This window comes from Sinocyclocheilus anshuiensis, unplaced genomic scaffold (assembly GCF_001515605.1).
Source record: "Sinocyclocheilus anshuiensis isolate Anshui unplaced genomic scaffold, SAMN03320099.WGS_v1.1 scaffold23, whole genome shotgun sequence".
Lineage (NCBI taxonomy): Eukaryota > Metazoa > Chordata > Actinopteri > Cypriniformes > Cyprinidae > Sinocyclocheilus > Sinocyclocheilus anshuiensis.
Window position 1 is genome coordinate 752,302 of NW_015552545.1, and position 21,635 is coordinate 773,936.

The 21,635-nt window shown below is 38.3% G+C and overlaps 1 protein-coding gene across 4 annotated transcripts in view; it reads left to right on the forward strand.

Moving 5' to 3' along the window:
• Positions 1-21,635, forward strand: part of LOC107664081 (catenin delta-2-like) — a 95,186-nt gene that overhangs the window by 50,707 nt on the left and 22,844 nt on the right. For 2 of the 4 annotated variants that reach the window (XM_016454533.1, XM_016454537.1), the window contains 6 exons: positions 600-716; positions 4,187-4,353; positions 5,338-5,878; positions 6,892-7,035; positions 9,309-9,558; positions 12,975-13,031. In XM_016454533.1, the coding sequence (XP_016310019.1) occupies positions 600-716; positions 4,187-4,353; positions 5,338-5,878; positions 6,892-7,035; positions 9,309-9,558; positions 12,975-13,031 (1,276 nt within the window). The remainder of the gene's footprint in view (positions 1-599; positions 717-4,186; positions 4,354-5,337; positions 5,879-6,891; positions 7,036-9,308; positions 9,559-12,974; positions 13,032-21,635) is intronic. The other 2 variants (XM_016454534.1, XM_016454535.1) reach the window with 1 other exon arrangement.

The following is a 21,635-nucleotide window of genomic DNA, read 5'->3' on the forward strand; positions in this document are numbered from 1 at the left end:
AACTCCCCCGCCATCTCCTCCTCCGGAGTCAGAAGCATCTGAGGTCGCTTCGCGCCGTTCACATCCCAGGCGAGCTCAATCGTGCAGCCGACGAGCTCTCACGTGAGCCCGCCCTTCCGGGAGAATGGCGACTCCACCCCGAGACATTCTAGCTGATTTGGAGACGCTTTGGGGACGCTCAGGTGGACCTGTTTGCCTCCCCGGACACGTCCCATTGCCAGTTGTTTTACTCCCTGGCCGAGGGAACCCTCGGCACGGACGCACTCCGCTGTACGGCCGGGGCACGTAGTCTCGGCTCCTCAGCGAAAACTGATGTGCGAAACACACACGCCAACTATCATTGGCTTGTTTAGTTAACACTCGAAGGTGATTGGGCTCTCGGGCGAGATCCCAATTCGTCAGTCACGACTGACGTAACGTCTCCGTTCCCTCCTTCAGGGAACGAGGGTTACACAAGTAACCGAGACGTTACTCAGCAAGCGCTTAATGTTTTACATTAAGTGCTTGCTGAGTAATTACCGGCATATTGAAACTGATTTATTGGTAGGTGTTTTTATTAGTCTGCTCGATGAAGTTACCTTTCATGTCTTTGTTCACAGACGGACAGAAGGATATAGAGGAGGAGCTCACCACAGGTCTGGAACTTGTAGATTCCTGCATCCGATCTCTTCAAGAATCTGGTATTCTGGATTCACAGGACTTCACTGCAGGCGAAAGTAAGGAGCCGTTTTAAATGCTGGAAGTTTAGCACAATTAAGAAATTACTGAGACTGAACAATGCTAATATTCTGGATTCACAGGAATTCACTGCAGGCGAAAGTAAGGAGCACTTTTAAATGCTGGAAGTTTAACACAATTAAGAAATTACTGAGACTGAACAATGCCAATGACTTCTAAATGTTCCGATCCTGCAGAGTTGTGATCTTAAGCTGAAATGATTGATAGTCGGGGGTACTATAATTTACATTCTACAGTGTTCTTTGACAGAAATGCATTAAAATTAGCCTATTCACCCTGCTGAGAGTATCAGGCCTACCTCATCTGAACAGATTAAATATGAATACTCTGAACAGTTGATATATTTTCAAAGGCTCAGTTTCTTAGCGTTTAAGGAGGTTGAGATATACAGTAGTGTACAAAAAAAAAGGTTTCCAGATAACCGAGAGAAAAAAAAAGTTTGACATAACTGTAACTAAACAAACTTAACTGCAGGAAACTTAAACTAAAGCATCGTCAAGAACATGAAATATTGAGCAAACTGCTAAATAAATCCGTGTACATGGATGCATGGACACTTAATGGTTTTTAATGAACTATCTTACAAGACAGATAAAGTATATTTTGTATTTATTTACTCAGCTGTAGTGGTTCCAGCCACTTTCTCTAGTTGTGAGTTATAAATAGAATTCAGCTGAAATATTTTTCGGTTCTGATCTAAAATGCAGGTCATAGAGTGTGGTGATAAAACCCCTGTCCCCAAACAGATAAGTGACCAGCCACCTAGACATAGATTGTCCACCGCACAACCACTCTGTATGGCAGCAAATGGCATCTTATGATGCCTAAAATGCTTGGGTTGAGACTGGAGAAGGATCAGAAGTCTGATTATGGATTTATGAAACTTTCAGCTCTTACTGTAAATGTGCCTCTTTTTGAATCTGATAGTGGCTAAAGTGGTTATAGTAGTAAACTCCAGCCATTTTCAATAACCGCAGTCGGACAGTTTCTGATAATACTGGGTCATCTGAAATGACCCAGTTATCATCTTCAGTGGTTTTGAAGTCACACGGTCACATAGTCAGTTTATGGGAAATCGTTTCATAGACTGCAAACCTTTATTGGTTTTCTTTTAATCTTCATATTTGCAGCCTATTTTTGTTTACAGAATGTTGTGGCATGTAGATCTTTTGTAAACAAACATTATTGCTCTGTCAGGCCATTTCAAACTGGCACCTCTTTAAAAGATGCAACATCTTTAGGTGCTGTCAGACATCCTCAGAAGAGGAGAAACATGCCATGACAGTGTGGCAATAAGCTTCGGTTAACACAACACAAACCACACGCCATCATGATCGACTTTGCTGGCTGTCAGAGATTAAACAGCATGCAAACTCGTCTCTGTGCATACAGGTGATATGTGATGCTACATAGCAGTGATTCCCAAATGGGTATAAATCACAGGAATTACTTCATCACATTCCGGGGGTACAGAAATTTGGATTTTGCTCTGTTAATCCTGTAAAACATAAATTATGACTTTAATGAATTTTAATTAATTGATTTAATTTATTTAATTTAATTAAAACATGTTTACTATTAAATGTGAATGGTAGTGTACATTTTAAAGTCTACACTTACAATTCAAAAGTTAAGGGTTGGTATGATTTTTTTTATGCATTAAAACATTTCTTATTATCAGTGTTGAGTATTTTTGCAGAAACTGTTATGCTTCTTCTTTCAGAATTCTTTGAATAGAAAGTTCAAAAGAACAGCATTTATTTGAAATATATATATATTTTTTGTAACAATGTCTTTGTCACTTTTGATCAATTTAATGCATTCTTGAAGATTTCAAAAAATGACCTCAAACTTTTGAATGGTAGTATATGATAATCAAATATAAATATATGAATGTATGCTATGCTGTATATGTAGAATTTCAATAAATATAATCAAAAGCTTCATTTAACTACAAATATTTTATTAAAAGGAATATGAACACAAAATGAATATTGCATCAGTATATCAATATTTCAGTTTTTCTGTCATGCACTGTCGGTTTGACACTCGCTCAGTGAAGTTTTTGAGTTGCTTGCAAGCTTTTAACAAAGTAGAGATACTCCTATGCTTATGGCCTCCTTTGAAGTGAATAGAATGTTTAATATGTTATAACATGCTCTATATTTCTCCAACAGTTTTACTTGATTCACTCACACTTTCTTTCTATTAAATGTCTCAGCCAATCAAACTAAATGGTGTTATAAAGCCAGTTTCTATAGTTTTTCAAACTGCATGAGCTGGTAGGTAAAGCTGCTTCAGTTGTATTTTCCCCAACAGTATTCAATTTTGGTCACACTTTATTTTAAGGTCCAATTCTCGCAATTAACAAACCATTAACTACACCTTTTGCCTCAATAAACTCCTAATTTGCTGCTTATTAATAGTTAGTAAGGTAGTTGTTTAGGTATTGGGTAGGATTAGGGATGTAGAATATGGTCATGCAGAATATGTTTTAGATGTACTAGTAAACAGCCAATATGTTAATAATACGCATGCTAATAAGCAACTAGTTATTAGTGAGAACTGGTTCCTATACTAAAGTGTTACCTTAATTTTTTTTAGTTTCAAAGTGAGTCATGGTAATAGTGTCCAATTTAATAATGTATTATGGTCATTCTGAATGATATCCAGTATAATAAGAGTAAAAAGAACACATTTCTAGCTATACTTGTACCTTATTTATGTGATTGTGGGGGACGTACTGTAAGACGAAAAAGGACTGGGAATCACTGCTGTCAGCATAGGAGGGACCGAGTGAAGAGAAGGGACTGCGATTTCTGTTCATACTGACCCCATTTTCTTGAATGTGTGCTCATTGAGTGTCTTCCAGCAGTGTTTAATTATGCATGCCTGTTCTGTCCATCTACTCACTGTGAGGCTTGAAATAATGAGCAGTATAAAAGAAAGTAAAACAGAGAACTGTGGATGGAGGCTGGAAGACACTGACAGAATATGAGATGAAATGGTAAAGCAATTAACCAATTTTACAAAGGTAAAATGAGGTGAGGGGAATTATATGGACAGAGAAGAGCGGGTAACAAGATTTGCATCTCCTGAAGGAAATACCTGAGCTTGCAAGGCAGCAAAAGAAACAAAGTTTTATGTAAGTTTAGATTTTAGGCTTTGATTCTATGTAAATGTAATACTGCATCGTGCCGCTTTTGACATAGTCATAGCAATCATTATACTTGGCTGCACACAAGAATGAACAGTCACTGTAAAAGAACATTGTTAAATATATGCAAAGATGACAAGACCAATTACAATTCTATATGCAAATAGATAGTATGAAAGACCAACTGCAAATCAGTGTCTCTGTTGGAAATAAATGTGTGATTGTTATACTTAATCATAAAGTTAAACAGTTTTGTCTTGTATTTCTTTTATCCAAATTTCCCCTTCACAGGACCAGGCATCCTCTCTCAGAGTGCTTTGCAGCTCAATAATCAAGAGGGCACCTTTCCCTATCCAGTCAGTTACCATAGCAACCAGACCCTGGCCCTCAGCGACCTGTCGGCCTCCCAGCCTCCTCACAGTGGTCAGGTGGTAGGAGCCTTACATAGCTATAATCAGGTGGGGATTCATCTCTTTGTAAAAACTCAGATTTCGACCCTCTTGTCTTAAACTGGGTCAATTATACCCTGTTTTTTTTTTTAGAAAACCCTCTGGGGGGAATTCACTAAGTAGTGCGTCCGCTAATAACGCTGTTCATGTGCATGCACTGCCTTAATGTTTTTAGTGCAAGAACAATGTTCTTTTTTCAGTCGTGGCATTTGCCTTATTAAAATCATCTATACATTTTGTCAGTAAATTTAGTCAGTGTTCATTCAGTTGTACTCTAATTTTAGTTGAGAAATTTGTCAGATCAAATATTCAAACAATTTATATATTAAATAATATTTTATATATAGACATAACACTGTAAGATACTAAAATGCATTGACAATGTTTTGTAATGTTTTTGTTATTCTTGTTAAAAGTTGATGCATTAAAAGTTGGAGCTTAATTCATGGCCATGTTTTATTATTTTGTTCCCTTGTTTTAATTTAGTTAAATTGTGGCCACAATGTCTATTACAGTAAAAATTAATACCACAGTTTAACTAAAACAATGCAACAAATTAATGTTGTTTTTTTCCCCACATATAATGTGCAGGCTATGCATATTTTAACATCAACTTTTAACAAAAACTTAAAAAAAAAAAATATATATATATAGATATCGTTACTGCATTGTTACTATTTTGCCGTGTTATTTTTTGCAAATGCAAATTAGGCTACAGTGTTGCGCAACAATAATTGTGCAATCTTTATTGAGCCTAAATTAAATAGAAAGGAGCCTTGTTTGTGCTGAAAAGAATGACAATGACTTAAATCCTCATTTGCATTTAAATTGGACTATGAACTGTTGCTGCACTGAATTACCAATCGCAAAAATCGCAAGTGTTTAGTGAATTCACCCCTTTTTCCCATGAAAATATAATGTCGGTCACCATCACTTAGTTCACAGCTCCTGGATGAGTGAAATTTTGGCTCTTTACATGTCACTTACCTCCAGGTGACGTCTAACCGTGTTGCCCAGCTGGCTGCCAGAGAGACAGCCGCCCGGGCCCATTCTCAAGACTCCTTTGCCCAGGGTCATGGCAGTGCATTCCACATGCCTGACAATCAGCCAGCAGCCCCTGTAAACTATTCCTGCTCCACTCTACCAGCCCAGCGAGTGAGCTCTCCCTTTTCCATGCAGGCTTTGGGCTCCCCATCCAAACTGCAGAGGCTGGGCTCAGCCTCTGACATGCCCAGCTACGCCACTCTGGCGCGGGTGTCATCGCCCAAGCAGTCCCCGAGCCGGCTGGCCAAGTCCTACAGCACCAGCTCTCCCATCAACATGACAGTGGGAGGAGGGTCGTCCTCTTCGCCACTGCACATGGCCGGACCGGGCAATGCCTCCAGCTTGTCTCCGCTACACCAGCTCAGCGCTGCAGTGGGAAGCTACGCCACTCTGTCCCCCACCAAACGTATGCTCCACACCACCGATCAGTACAAGATCTCTCATGATCTGTACGCCAACGCCACCCTCCAGAGACCTGGCAGTCTGGCAGGTCAGTGCGATTTGCGGGATACAGGGTTTCCGTTTGGTAGTATCACCATTAAAAACACATAAGCACTGGTCACACTTACTGTAGTGTTTGTTTGATATCATCAGACAGATGAATCGGAATTTGACACTGTTGTTTCCAAGTATATTTATAGCATTTTTGTTCTGGTTAATGGTGCTTGAGAATCTGCCTTTGTCCATGATGTAGGTTCCAGGGGTTCGGTGTGCGCTGCTGCATTTGAAGAGTGCGTGCTACCAGCACAGTATAACGTCTGACAGGACAGTTCATTTTTCTGAGGTGAGAGACTTTTTATTTCATAACAAGTTACAAAAATAACGATAGAATAATGAGACTGACAATAAGCCTGACAACATCTCATCTGACCGCAGATACTGAATCGGGACAGCACGTTTTTCTCAGGCAGTCTTTACTTAAAGGGGTCATATGATGCGATCAGGCTTTGGGCTCCCCATCCAAACTGCAGAGGCTGGGCTCAGCCTCTGACATGCCCAGCTACGCCACTCTGGCGCGGGTGTCATCGCCCAAGCAGTCCCCGAGCCGGCTGGCCAAGTCCTACAGCACCAGCTCTCCCATCAACATGGTGGCGGGAGGAGGGTCGTCCTCTTCACCACTGCACATGGCCGGACCGGGCAATGCCTCCAGCTTGTCTCCGCTACACCAGCTCAGCGCTGCAGTGGGAAGCTACGCCACTCTGTCCCCCACCAAACGTATGCTCCACACCACCGATCAGTACAAGATCTCTCATGATCTGTACGCCAACGCCACCCTCCAGAGACCTGGCAGTCTGGCAGGTCAGTGCGATTTGCGGGATACAGGGTTTCCGTTTGGTAGTATCACCATTAAAAACACATAAGCACTGGTCACACTTACTGTAGTGTTTGTTTGATATCATCAGACAGATGAATCGGAATTTGACACTGTTGTTTCCAAGTATATTTATAGCATTTTTGTTCTGGTTAATGGTGCTTGAGAATCTGCCTTTGTCCATGATGTAGGTTCCAGGGGTTCGTACAGCAGTCAGCACAGTCACCTGGGCTCGGAGCTCCGACCCTTGCAGTCTCCTGAGCACCATATCGACCCCATTTATGAGGACAGAGTCTATCAGAAAGCCCCCCTGAGGAACTTCAGCCAAGGCCAGGGTAAGATAAGCAGACATCAGGTTCTCTAACAATTTAACGTCAACAGCAAAAATCTTCTCAGTTAGAACATCATAGCTCTAGTACAGGTGCGTTTATGAAATAAAAGGCTTGTTTCGGCTTTCTTTTTGTTCAAAATAGAAATGTTTTCCCAAGTGCCCAATTTATAGCAGTGAGCAGCTAGACATCATCACTTTAACTGTATCAGATAGTATCACGTTTTTGCTTTTAAGGTTTTAAAGTCAATTTACTTCCATTCACATTTTGTTTTGAGCTGAATATAATATATCATTACAACTAATTTATGGTGCTTTATGGCATGTCTAGACGCCTTTTAAAAAATGTCTTGCATAAAAAAAAGTGTAATCTATATAAAAGCACAGGCTTCTCTATACGTACATTACATGTTTGCAGGCTAATGGATGTGATTTTCAGTGTTTCTACTTGTACAGCCATAAAAGCATGTATGTACTGTAGGTTAAAAGGACAGTTCAGTCAAAAATCAGTTACTCATTTACTCAAACTCATGTCCTTCCTAACCTGTATGACTTTCTTTCTTTTGTGGAACAATAAGGAAATATTTCGAAAAGTGTCTTTTTTTTCTTTTTTTTCTTCATGCAAAAAGTCAGTGTCGTCCAATGTTGTTTTGGACCCCAGCGTATCTTCTTTTGTGTTCCACTGAAGAAAGAAAGTCATACAGGTTTAGAACGACATACCTTAAACCTTTTCATCCAAACTTGTCCACCTGAAAGTTATTGAAAGTCAGCATCAAATGCGGTTCACAACTCACTTTGCTTCCATAACCTAATGTATTTCTGTGTCAAACCAATTATGGATCATGATATGGGATAGGGCAGTGCTTCTCAACTGGTTTGGCCATGAGACCCACATTTTCCCATGGTCATCATGGTCATATATGTATGTGTGTGTGTGTGTGTGTGTGTGAACATGGGAACTACAACGTAAACATGGTTTATGAGGACACTTCCTGTGTCTCCGTAAAACAAAAGGCTTAAAAAACAGTCTCGCATCAGAAAAACATTTAGAATTACGTTTTTTGTTGTTGTTGATGTTTCTTTGACTGTACACTCCGCAACCCACTCAGAACGGTCTTGCGACCCACCAGTTAACACTGGGATAGGGTACAGATTTGGAATTTATTGGATTCTAAAGAGTGGGTGTTACATACCAAAATGGAATCATATGATTGAAAGGGAAGTGTTGAAAATTAATAGGGAATGGTTACATCATGTAAAAAAGGTTTTTTGACATTTTTACAAAGGTTCAATTAGAAAAAGTTTCTTAATTTCTATCATATTAAAGTATTTCATACCAATTTGTATGCTGTAAGTGTTTGTTTATTGCTTGGCATTGTGTTTTAAACTATCCTGTTTTGCTATCAAAATAGCCTTTAGTGCTGACATGACATAAAAAATAAAAGAATAAACAAATTAACATTTTAAAAAGTGTACATTTTTTTGCTTGGAATAATAAAAAATAAAATCATGCACACCAGGCTTGTGCAATAAAAAGTAAATGTTCTTGTTGACTTTAAAGTGGGAGTGTTTCCAGCATAGCTCTGAGCTCCAGTCAACTGGAAAACTCTGCCATCAGGATGAACGTCTAGGTTACTTGTGTAACCCTCGTTCCCTGAAGGAGGGAACGGAGACGTTACGTCAGTCGTGACTGACGCAGGGAACGGAGACGTTACGTTCCGTCGCCACAGTTGCTGTACCACCGCTGTACGGCCGGGGCACATAGTCTCGGCTCCTCAGCAAAAAACTGATGTGCGTTTGCACGCGCTCTCCTTTTATACCCGCGCTGCGGGGCGGGATGCGCGTGGCGAAACACGCACGCCAACTGTCATTGGCTTGTTTAGTTAACACTCGAAGGTGATTGGTCTATCGAAGCGATATCCCAATTCGTCAGTCACGACTGACGTAACGTCAAACGTGAATGACTGAAAGGGAACAGCCGTCAGTGGTGGTTTCTGGGTAGCTATTCAAATCTGAACAAAAGCAGTTTTGCATTGACACTCAGACAAGCTAATAAAGCACCTACTGAAGAGCTATCATTACGGGTCAGTTTGTTATTTTGATGGCTTAACATCCTTTCTGCTCTGTTTTACTCCTCCTGTCCTCCTTCTCCTCTCTTATGATTTTAATACCTGGTCAACTTGTAACGTTTTTCACCTTTTGCTGCACCCAAAGATCCAGTGAACCAGTTTTGTGACCAGGTCCTGAACTTTCTGCTCTGTCCCTACTCTCCTGTTGTAGCCCCTTCCTCTCCTGGTGTTGACTCCATACCCTTGCAGCGTACGGGAAGCCAGAACGCCACAGGAACATTCCCCCGTGCCGGCTACGCCACTGGCCCTGGTGCCTCCACTGCCGACTATGCCAACCCCTACCGTACACTACAGTTCTGCCCTTCCACAGATTCACCCTACAGCAAATCGGGACCTGCTCTGCCCCCGGAGGCAACACTGGTCAGGTCGCCCTCTGTGGACAGCATCCAGAAGGACCCCAGGTGAGTTCTCCCACTGTCTAATGCATCTTGAAGGAACTGCGTATGGAGATCTCAGCCAGTTAGTGAGAATTAGAGCCGAACTGACGGGTTGTGTGATTAACAAATCAAACAGAGCTTCACATGCGCAAGTTGTCAATTAAGACACTGTAGGGGAGAGTGGGGTAAGCTGTGCCATTGTTTAATTTTATTTGTCCTTAGGTAAGGAGAAATTAGAACTAATATGGCTAATTACAATTCAGGATATCTGGTGTCAACTGAATACAGAAGAAAAGCATCTATAACACAGGGTCATAGAAATATGACTTCTCAAAAACAAAAAACTGATGAATAAAAACAATCCAATTCCAAAGTCTTATTTTTTCGGCACGTTATTTGTAAACAGTGTTGGGCAGTAACGCATTACTTAGTAACGCGTTACTGTAATTTCATTACTTTTTTAGTAACTGAGTAATTTAACGCGTTATAATTTTCAAAATAGTAATTAGAGTATAGTTACAAGCCGAGGTCTCTATACGTTACTGCCGCGTTACATTGCTGACAGAATGCAGTGTTTTATAATCTAGAGATTGTAAAAAGGATGTAGCACACGCATTGTCGAGTCAAGTGCCAGTGGATTAGAGACCTGCTCCCGCGAGACCCGACGCAACAGAGCGCGGCGCGGGACAAGATGGGCGAGTGCTGCTGCGGGCGGGTAGACACTCGTGTGTGCGCGGGATGCGGGAGAATAAAATGATTCACGGGACTCCCGCAAAATAGAAGTATCTAAACATAAAATATCTAAAACAAATAAATTGTTATTCATCTATTGCACAAAAGCAACATGAACTAATATAAACGATTAACAGGTGCAAGCGTATGCAGAGTTTCTATTTAGGCTATAACATATGTTTGCAGCGTTGAGCAATGCAGTGCTGAAATTGCGTGCTCACGAATCCTCTCATTATAACACATGAATTGTAGACATTATGAAAGATTCATTATGCATATATTTATTGTGTTATAACAGAGATTTGTAAGATTGCGATGAACTGAGATGTTTTTTAGTGATTATTAATGCAGCGCTCTTTGCTGGCATTCTGCCATGCCAAACCATGCACGCAGCAGCCGCTTGCTTTAGTTAAAAATAACAGTGTTCTGTGAATGTTGATGCTTTAATAACAAATATTTATAGGGAGCGTGTATGCTGGGATTTCATAAATTTCATGGAGAAAAAAGTAACGTAACTAGTAATGTAACTAATTACTAATTACTTTTGAAATAAAGTAGTCAGAACAGTACCATGATTACTTTTAAAAGGAGTAATCAGTAATGTGATTACATTTTCAGAGTAACTTGCCCAACACTGTTTGTAAACCACCTAAGACAGATGTCACTACATATTTGAATGAAGTTAAATAATTTTCAGAATTTTATAATCTGAATAATATTTCTTGCATTTGGAGGCAAAGTTCATTATTTGTTAAGCTGACACAACTTACCTTAAAGTATCAGACGCACTTTACCCCACAGATACAGTACCATTCAAAAGTTTGGGGTCAGTAAGATTATTTGTAATGATTTTGAAAGACGTCTGTTATGCTCATATGTTGTGAACTATTATTTAATTTTAAAATCATTTTTTAGGATTTTCAGCAGAAACATTTCTTATCACTGTTGAAAACAGTGCTGCGTAAACAGGAATACAATATTTTTGTAGTGTAGACAGCATCACTGATTATAATGGGTTCTATAGACACGGTGTTTGATTAATAGAAAATTCTAAAGAACAGCATTTATTTGAAGTGGAAATATTTTGTTACATTGTAAATATCTTTACTGTCTCTTTTGATCAATTTAATGCATCGTTGCTGGTTTTTGTTTGTTGTTGTTTCATTGTTGATTCAAATAAAAAAATCTTACCCCAAAGTTTTGAATGGTTTTGAATTCACCAATATGAGATATACTGTATATCAGTGTAGATAATGAAAATGCTCAATATTTATGTGCATCTCTCAGTCACAAGCAGCTGTGCATGATGGGTTCTTTCTAAATATATGGTCACTTGTAAAAAATAAAATAAAAAAATTGTGCAGTGTTCTTGATTAAGGGGGTGACACATCTTACTTCACTCTCTCCTACAACATGAATCAGACTTCACACGACGTCACTTCCTGTAGTACTATGGTTTGCCTGTTTACACATACAAAATCACAAAAAGATATTACACATTTGTCACAATTGTAAACATTCTTCAAGAATGATAGCGCATGATTTTATGGATTATATAGGTAGTCAGTTCCACCTTGTTCACTCTGTCTTTATACTAGTATTAAGCATATTTTGGTTTTATCGTGTGACTTTAATTTAATGTGCTGAGAGGCCATTGACGATCATCTCTTGTGAGCTAAAGTACTGTAGCACTTTCTCTTTTTTTGTTTGCTTGCTTTTTCTGCTGATTTGACCTTGTTTTTTTTTTTTGTTTTTTTTTTGGTTACTTGTCATCCCTTTTGTTGACTCCTCATGCTTTTGTTTCTCTCCCATGTCTTTTCACTGCTAGTGGCTATGGTGGAGATGGTATGATGTGTGATGCATTGCATTTACTGGTTGCAAACAAATGCACAGATATGCACAGACAATTTCATTCTGTTTCAGAACATGTCAAAGAAAGTCGAAAGTGTTTGGTATATTAAAGGGTGGGTCTGGCAACAATACCAGCCAGTTTATCACCAAAATCCTTGTAAATTATACATAAAACACCATTTTTTTTAAACTTAAAGGTCATTTGTAGCAAAATATTGTACTGTATATACACAAAACACTGCATCAATTATACCTCCTTGTACCCCCTATGAAGAAACAAGAATGTATAGATTAGGGGTTTTCAAACGTTTTGAATGACACCAAGGACCCGTAAATATGATGATCTCATCTTAAAGTATAAAGCGGCTGTATATTTTCATGTAAAGACTCGTTTATACTGTTTGAAATATTTGTATAGAAATATTAGTACTATTATACAAGAAATATGTGTGTAAAATATGTGCAAGTTTGAAACCTCCTGATCTAGATGATTGTCTTGAGAAATGTACTGTTTTTTTTTCTAAAAGTAGAATGCAGAGGACTTCTTATCATTAATCAGTAGTGGCACTGACTGGAAATGTGAAAGTTGATCTCACCCGCAAATCAACTATTACAGTTTATGTCTAGTTCACACTGGAGTGATATGGATGGGACCTTTTTCATTATGTGAGACCCCTCTTTAATAAAAACCAGCAACAAATTAACATTGTAGTGCATGTTGAGAGTCAAATGCAAGTGTGTAATATGTTCATGCAGCACAAGAAGACAGCTAAACATAAATACATTATTTTTTTAAATGTCAAATCCCTTTGTGCTAGACATCTACCCTGTCTCTCTCTCTGCCTGTCTCCTGATAGGTACGACCCTGAATTCCTTGTCTGGAATCAAAATCAAGTCGAGCAAAGAATGACAAAGTAATCCAACATTTATTTACATTTCTACTCCTCATCTACAAAAGCACTGTTCTCCTCTCTACTCAACATCATATGCTAGGGCAGCATGACTGTGTTGAGACAAGCTTTGCTTTACAGAATATGTCAGAAAATGTTTTTAATGGATTTCCTTCCAACATTTCCGCATTCTGTTTACAAGAAGAGTAGTAGCCTTTCATTCATCCACAGAAACGTTCATTTGTGGTCAAGTCCGAAGTCATTTTTGATTGATCAGATTAATGGAGTGATAGAAATTAGTCATAGTTACATGAAGAGCAGATGTTCAGATCTGTGTTGGTTTTTCTAGGATGAGTGATACTTCATAGGTGACCAGAATTTGCTCATTCCTGCAAAGCATCACATTGTGTTTGCGTGTGTGTTTGTGTGTGTGTGTGTGTGTGTGTGTGTGTGTGTGTGTGTGTGTGTGTGTGTGTGTGCATGTGTGTCTCTCCTGTTGTGTTGTTATTCGTTGTTTTGTTATCATTTTATGTTAAAGCATGTTTATTATCCTTTTTTATACTTTATTTAACACCATTGTCTTCCTTTCAATGCAAGCAACAGCCATGATTGTGTTGTTGTGTACCACATTTTCCATAATGGAATCGTTTTATTGGCAACAAACAATATTTTAATATGGAGGTTAGTTTGGGGTGTCATTTTAAAGTGTATTAAGTGAAACTACACTTTTACCATGGTAGCCACGGTTTCTGTCAAAATAGTTGCTTTAATTATTGTTACTACAATAAAAAAAATCTGACAAATGTGTCATTAGACAGAATTGGCATAGCATTAACAATTAAATGAATTAAACGAGATAAGACACAATATAAACTTTTATATAAATATATAAACATTTTCTGAAATATATACATTTTTCTGAAAGAAAATTAATACTTTTAGCAAGGATGCATTCAACTAATGAAAAGTGACAGTAAATTCTAAATCTTTTTCAAATGTATTCTTTTCATTTCTTTTGAGCTTTCTAACCCTGAAAAAAGTATCACAAAAATATTGATCAGCACAAATGTTTTCATCATCGATTATAATAAGAATAGTTTCTTGAGCACCAAATTAGCATATTAGTATTATTTCTGAAGGGTCATGAGACACTGAAAACTAGAAAATTCAGCTGTGCCATTGCAGGAATAAATATCATTTTAAAGGGGTGGTTCACTGTTTTTTTTCTAGGCTTCATTGTGTTTATGGGGTGCAGTTTAACACGTGTTAATGCTTCGTTTTTTAAAAAACGCATTATTTTTCACATAATTTACCTTTATTCCACACTGCTCTGTCCCTTCTCTGAGAAACGTGCTGATCATTTCCTTCTTTTATGAAGCCCCTCCCTCAGAAATAGGCGATGGGCTCTGATTGGTTAGCTAGCCCAGTGTGTTGTGATTGGCTCAACCGTCTCTAGTGCGCGTCTAAACGTCCCGCCCCTCACCTCACCTCAGTGGCATGTGCTCCGGTTGTATTGTAAACGACGGCGTCGTTAATATCGCTTATCAGTTTGAGCCCGATTGAGAAGCAGAGGATATTATTGAAGAGGATCGTGCAGAACCTGTGCAAGCACGGCTTTTAATGGTAGGCCTATGTTTTTTGTTTGTTGTTGTCTCATACTTTTAGATACGCGAGAGAGAGAGAGAGAGAGAGAGAGAGAGATGCAGAGTGTGTGAAGAGCAGGGGGAAGTGAGGAACAGTATTAAGAATCGCTGCTTTAGAACATTGATTTTGAAACTTGTGAATCCATTAGAATCGTTAGAAGACAGAATCGCGATTAACATATGAATAGATTTTTACGTGCACCTCTAGTTTTCTCTTTCAGCTTCATAACTTTGCAGATATTGTTTATGCTGAAACAGCAACATTACACACTAACGTTAAAAAAGTGAAATCGCAATGAACCACCCCTTTAAAATATATTTTAAAAATATTTTAAAGCATTATTTTAAATTGTAATAATTCACATTGTTACTGTTTTTATTGTATTTTTGTAAGCATAATCAACTTATAAAAAAAATTAATCAACCCAACTTAGTGTAGACAGATAGACAGACAGACAGATAGACAGACAGATAGCCACTCACCGGTCTCGAGTCCCACAGAGGAGCTCCGGAAAATAAAACGAGGAATGACGACAGTGTTGGACGAGGCCTGGATTTTATTTTGTGCTTTGGTATTGTTTGTGCGCGACAGTCGTCCGTGAGGGGCTGTCGCGCTGTTTTGTGTTTATTTTATTATTAAAGTTTTGTTTGAATGTTCGCCGGTTCCCTTCTCCTTCTTCCCGAACTACGAACTGTGTTACAATAGATTATAGATATAATGGTTGATAGATAGATAGATAGATAGATACAGTAGATAGATAGAATAGATAGATAATGTTGTCAGTATCTGTGGTTACCATTGTAAATGATGCACATATGTTTTATAACTAATATAATGTGTAGCATCATTTACCAAAGGTTTACGATCCTCCGCATTCATCAAAATATTACAGACAAGACTTATATCCACCATTATAAGCCATATGCTTGTCGGTGATTCAACAGAACTCTTTTGGTTCCAGAATTATGCTATTAATGTAAGATGTGAGGATTTATTTGCCCATTTTGTGGAAATAAAATTTATGTGATTGTTTGGTTGAAAAATGTCAAGCATTTGCCCATTCTGGCATGTGGAAGCATTAATATAGTCTAATGCTGAGAAGTGCAGTAGTGATTTTCTGATCTGTGCTCTGAGCGGGAGGCTGGAGATGAAGTGGTCACTGAACGTGACAGAGACATTTCCTGATCTCTCTCATTGCAGACAGTTCAAGCCGCCTCTCAGGACCATTCAAGCATGTGTGTGCTGAATCCACAACACTGCTGAGCACTATTTCCTAAAGAGGGGGTCAACCATGGGTCGCACATTCACACCCTGTTAGAGCTCACCGCTCCTTGCTGCCCAAATCATATTTATGTGACCGTTAGCAGCTCTTTGAGTCCCCTGTTTCTCTTACAGCTGTCAAAACAGTGTATTAGAGGTTCGGTTTACTGTAGGGTGAGAGCTGTCAGAATTAGTCACCTGTAATCTCAAACTGACTGGTGGTTAGTTTCCCCACACAACATGATTTACTGCAGTAGAACATGTTATGTTGGTCCTGAAGCAATATAACCTAACCTTTGATATATTGATAAAAATGCTGTTCAGCCCACTAAGCTTATCCCTAAACTCTGATTGGTTGACAGGTATGTTCTGGATGACCAAATAAGGATGCTAATCAAATAAAAGCCAAGTCATGAAACTCTTAATGGCGCAAACACAAAATGATGATATTAACAGCGTTAAAGTACTTGGCACAAGCTGATTGGTTCATGTTGCATACACAGCCAATGAGCTTACTGCTTTACATTTAAATGGCTTGTTAGCATTCACTAGAGCATTTCGCAGCATGCTTTCAAGAGTTCCTCTGAAACCCTCCACCTTGCCCAGCTCCACCTGTATAGATCTGCGAGGGGTTATTATATATACTGCTTGTGCAGCAGCAGTATGTCTTAAATACTCACATTACCGTATCAGCATATGTATTGGCAGTAGCAAGTTCCTGTACTTGCAGTGCAGCAGCAACAATAATCTATAACAACAGCAATAACCAAAAGCAACAGCAATTCAGCAGCGTAGCAGATCTATTCTGCCAAGACCAAATACATAAACATTGTCATATTCATTACCATGCTAAAATCTTCAGAGAGTTGTCATGATAGAGCTAAGGATGTTAGAATGAAGAATAACTTGGAAAAATTGTGTTAAAGTTGGCATGAAACGGAAATTGCAAATCATCTTTTCTTCTCTATTGTGACATATATCCAAATAAAACGTCTTCTTGAATGAGAAAAGAGTCTAGGGCTGGACTTGATTGTGTCAATCAGCAATTGATTGGATCGTTGGGTCATTGTCGTTTGCTAATTGCTGCAATCTCAGGTTGCTGGAAGGGAGGATTATTGTCTATCATCAGAGAGTTTTTTTTTTTTTAAAGAAAATAAGTTTTTGATTAAAAGATTTCAAGGGCACGTGCACTTTAAAATCAAAAAAGAATTGTCAATTTCATGGTGACTTTAAAGGTGAAATGTGCATTTTTGTGGCACTAACAACCATAAACTGCGTTACTAAACAATTACTGTTGTCAAATATGTTTCCCATACCATCCCCCGTCTTCCATTGTCTTCAGACAAGCAGAATCATAATCCAAACTCCATTGGTCAGTCCAGTATTGCTGTGTTGCGCAAGCCAGAGATGGGAATTGTAAGGATTCTATCAACGTTTACTCACCTTCAGGTTATTTCAAACCTGTATTACTTACTTTATTCTATGAGCACAAAATATATTTTGAAAAATGCCTCAGTGTTTTTTGTCCATAAAATACACGTTAAAGGGGTCTAAAGTCGTTTTGGATCCTACTGACTTTTATTGCATGAACAAAAACAGTTAAAACATTCTTAAAATGTCTCTTTTTATGTCCCACAGAAGAAAGAACGTCATACAGGTTTGGAACAGCATGATTGTAAATAAATTATGAGAGAATTGACTATCTCTTTAAGGTGGAATAGAAAAAAGGTATTTCAGCATCACCTTTATCTGTGAATCCAAAATTCTTGTCTAATCTATTTTGTATGTGTGCAGTCTTTGATTGAGCTGTCACATGTTGTTGTTCCAGCAGTCATTTTCCCATTTTCTTTCAGACAAAAGCATGCACCAGAATGGAAGTGCATGAAGTGCATGTTTCATGTGCGTGTAGCTTATTCAGCGCTCTGCTCGTGTTTGAATAGGAAAGCCAGGGAGCAAGCCGAGAGGACAGAGGAGCTCTATACTCATTAGAGAGTTTGTTTTAACTTCAGCAGCTAAGCCACAAGCTAGAGCTGCAGCGATTACATGGGCTGGTGACTGGTCTTATTTACTCTGTTCAGCATGTGTAAGTTCTCTATTCATCTGCCCGTAATGCCAGAAGCTAGTTGTATGACATACAAACAGGCCTGTAGCATGGTCGTTTTGTTGATGCTGCGCACACTTAGAACATGTGGCACTTAGCAATGCCACTTCTGTCTATGAGCAAGAAATGAAAGAGAACTGACTAATTGTGTACAGTGTTGTCATTGTCAATGAAATCACTGATGAAAATACATGATGATCAAAGTTGTTTATTTAATTAATTTTTCTCAATGACTATGGAAATGAGACAAAAAATACTGTTAAATAATTTTAAGTAAAACACAGAGCTGCACAATATCTCTATATGTCAATACATATAATAAATTGTATCAGCCAAGATGGGATATTTATTAAGGATGCTGTTTCTATGAGTTGTGTACATTTATGCTAAATTGAGTTTAGTTTATTTGTAGAAATGATTTAAAAAAGGAATATTTATTCTTCGTTATTTTTGGTAACACTTTAGAATAGGGAACACTTATTCACTATAAACTACGACTTTTCCCTCAATAAATTCCTAATTTGCTGCTTATTAATAGTTAGTAAGGTAGTTGTTAAGTTTAGGTATTGGGTAGGATTAGGGATGTAGAATAAGGTCATGTAGAATAAGGCATTATTTTATGCCTAATTAGTACTAATAAATGGGTAATATTCTAGTAATATGCATGCTAATAAGCAACTAGGTAAGAGACCCTAAAATAAAGTGTTTCCTTATTTTTGTACATTGTAATGTTGTGATGCCTATATTTACTGTATAAATGGTATGCATACAAATAAAACATTTTACATATTAGTGTACATTTATAATATTAGTCATTTATCAGGTATCAGTTTTCATAACATGAAAATAATTGTCATCTTATCATATCGGCCAGAATTTCAATATCTATTCATCATGAAAGCATACTGTTGACAATCATAGTTAGTGAATTGTTACTATCTTGCAGTGTTACATATAAATAAAATATTATAATAGCAACCTTAATAAATATCCAATATTGGCTGATAATATATAATATATAATATTTTTAAATATATGTGCATGATGTAACACTACAAGATCGAAACAAATCACTGACACTGTTTTAATGTAGAATTGGTTGAATAAATCTTGGCGATTTAGCTGCAATTTAGCTGCACACCAATAAACTGACATTTACTTTTTGAGGAGGATCAGTGTGTATCTCACATAAAGACTATATTAGATTTACCTCTGCTGCATCCTGTTCAAAATATCAACCCATTAGCTCTATTTCTAATAATCATGCTCAGTCAAGCATACTGAATGCATAATTTATTATGCTTTTATTTGCCTGTTTTTTATGCCATGCAACATTCAGTGGTCCACGAGGGGCTTATCCTCTTCTTCCTCAGTCCCTGTGGGTTATTTGGACTGTTGCGCTGAAACATGAAGCTGGGTTTTGTGGTGTTAATATTTCTGCTATGAGAATGACAGATAGGCTCACCTGACTGAACCAGAACAAAAGCCCAAACAAAGACCTGTCGCAAACAGGAGAGTTTGTCTCAATCCAGTGAGTGCTCAAATGTTACATCACCTTCTGCTGAAGGATTTTCAAGCTGCAAACCTTTTATAAATCCATGGACAACAAGACCCAATCGTTTCTTCCTCTAGCTTTGTTCCAAAACCCTAGTGAGCTGCTTCGCTGCATATACAAGCAGCATTGTAGTTGTCGTAGAACCTCATAATTTGGAACACTCTCTATAGGCAGCAAATCAACAATTAATTTCAAAAGAATTTAGTGCAGTGTTTTAAGGATAACATAATTTTGTAGGCCAAACCAGAAGTTTGCATCATTCTGCTTCCCTCAACAAAAATTAGATGGCTTCAATGGGTTTTGTGTTATTTCAGAAAATAAGTGACCAACAAAAGTGTATGATTCTTACACGTTTTGTTCATCAAGAGACCTTTGCAAATTAATACAACATTTAAAAATTAGACATTAAACCCTAAATACGTTTAGCCGAAATTAAAAAGCTAAAGTGAGGCTATAAACAAACTGCACCACGGTCACTTGACTGCAGCGTCAGCACCACAAGCAACTCTTTCAATCTTTATTTAAAATGTACAAATTAAAAAGTATGTAGATGAGTTTTACTCTTTGGTGTGATGATGTTTAATGTCCCCAACGGGCTCTGTAGTCCCATTTAGCAACTTGTTAGCAGCCACCTTTTTCCAGACAAGTTAAAAGCTAAAAAATATTTTTTTTTAAATCATGAGTGAGGTGTATTTTATGTTGTATAATTTTTATGTTTCTGGTGTATTTTCTGTTGTAGAATAAAACATAACAATTTCTTGAGCTTGTGTTAACCACAGACCCTAGTAAAATAAATGCATTTTTCAGTATTGAATGAAATATAAGTTTATTTAATTTCTCATCTTGAAATACTGCCTACGTAGGCAGCACACTAGGTTTTGGAACAGAGCCTCTCTCATATCTGACTGTTAGAATGAAGGTCAATCCCTAGTTTAATTTTGCTGATGAGGGGGTGGATGCTGCAGGTGAAGGTTAAGGGACAAATGGTTTATTAGTAGACCAGCCACCCACCCACAGCATCTCTCCATATTAGACCACGAGGGGTGAAATCACAAGTCTGAGCGCGCACATAACGAAAGAGCTCTCTGTTCTCTGTAGCGTGAATGAGTCATTTCCCAGCCAAATCCTTCTCCGGCTTTGGCAAGGGATGACATTTTTTGCAGGCCTGGGCTCTGAGCAGACGTTTGATTATTCATGTTTGGTGATTAATGGTTGGTTCATCCCTGCTTCAGCGGCCTGTCACAGTGACTGGAGCTGTACTGGGGGGAGTGGCCTCACCCGAGCATTAATTGTGGTAATGGGGAGGTTAAGGATTTGGCTGCCAGTGACAGACCTGACATAGAGGAGGGAGTGTCACCAGGCTGCAGCAGCTTGCACTCTGCATATGTGTGTGTCTCTGTAGGACTGGCCTGCTGGGAATGATTCAGCGCAAAGGTTTAATGATGCGAACGAGGACGAGTAGGGTGCCATTAGTATTCTGACTTTAATCATAAATGATATAGTCGGTTTCTAGAGCAGCAGATATCTAATAAATCTCAGTGCCCTGCTATGCACATTTAAATCATTACTACACATTTACTCCTCATTATGTATGTATGCATTGGTTCATGCTGTGATGCTGCGTTATGTATGGATGTAGAGCACAAATGTGACTGTTCACTTCTTCGGCGGCCTTGGTACCTGAATTATTTTCCGCATTCCTTTTCTACATTAATAAAAAATCTTCAGTGACACAACCAACTCGCTCGAAGATGGAAACTGGGAAAAAGACAGGTGCAAGACTGTATCCACCTTATTTTTAAATGCAGAAGTAAGCTATTTTCTGAGAGCGTGCAAGACCTTCAATAGGTAAATAACTAGAAGATTCACAAAGTGCAGTGAATGATTAAGCTATTTGCGCTACAAACCAGTATGTTTATGTTTGCGATAATAATTAAAACATTATGATAGCAAATACCAATTTGCAACATCAAGTAGCAGAACAGACTGATTTTTACCATTAAAATAACTGGAAGCAACTGACATTCAAGTCCAAAATGGCACGCTTAAAAAATTGTGAATAATGCAA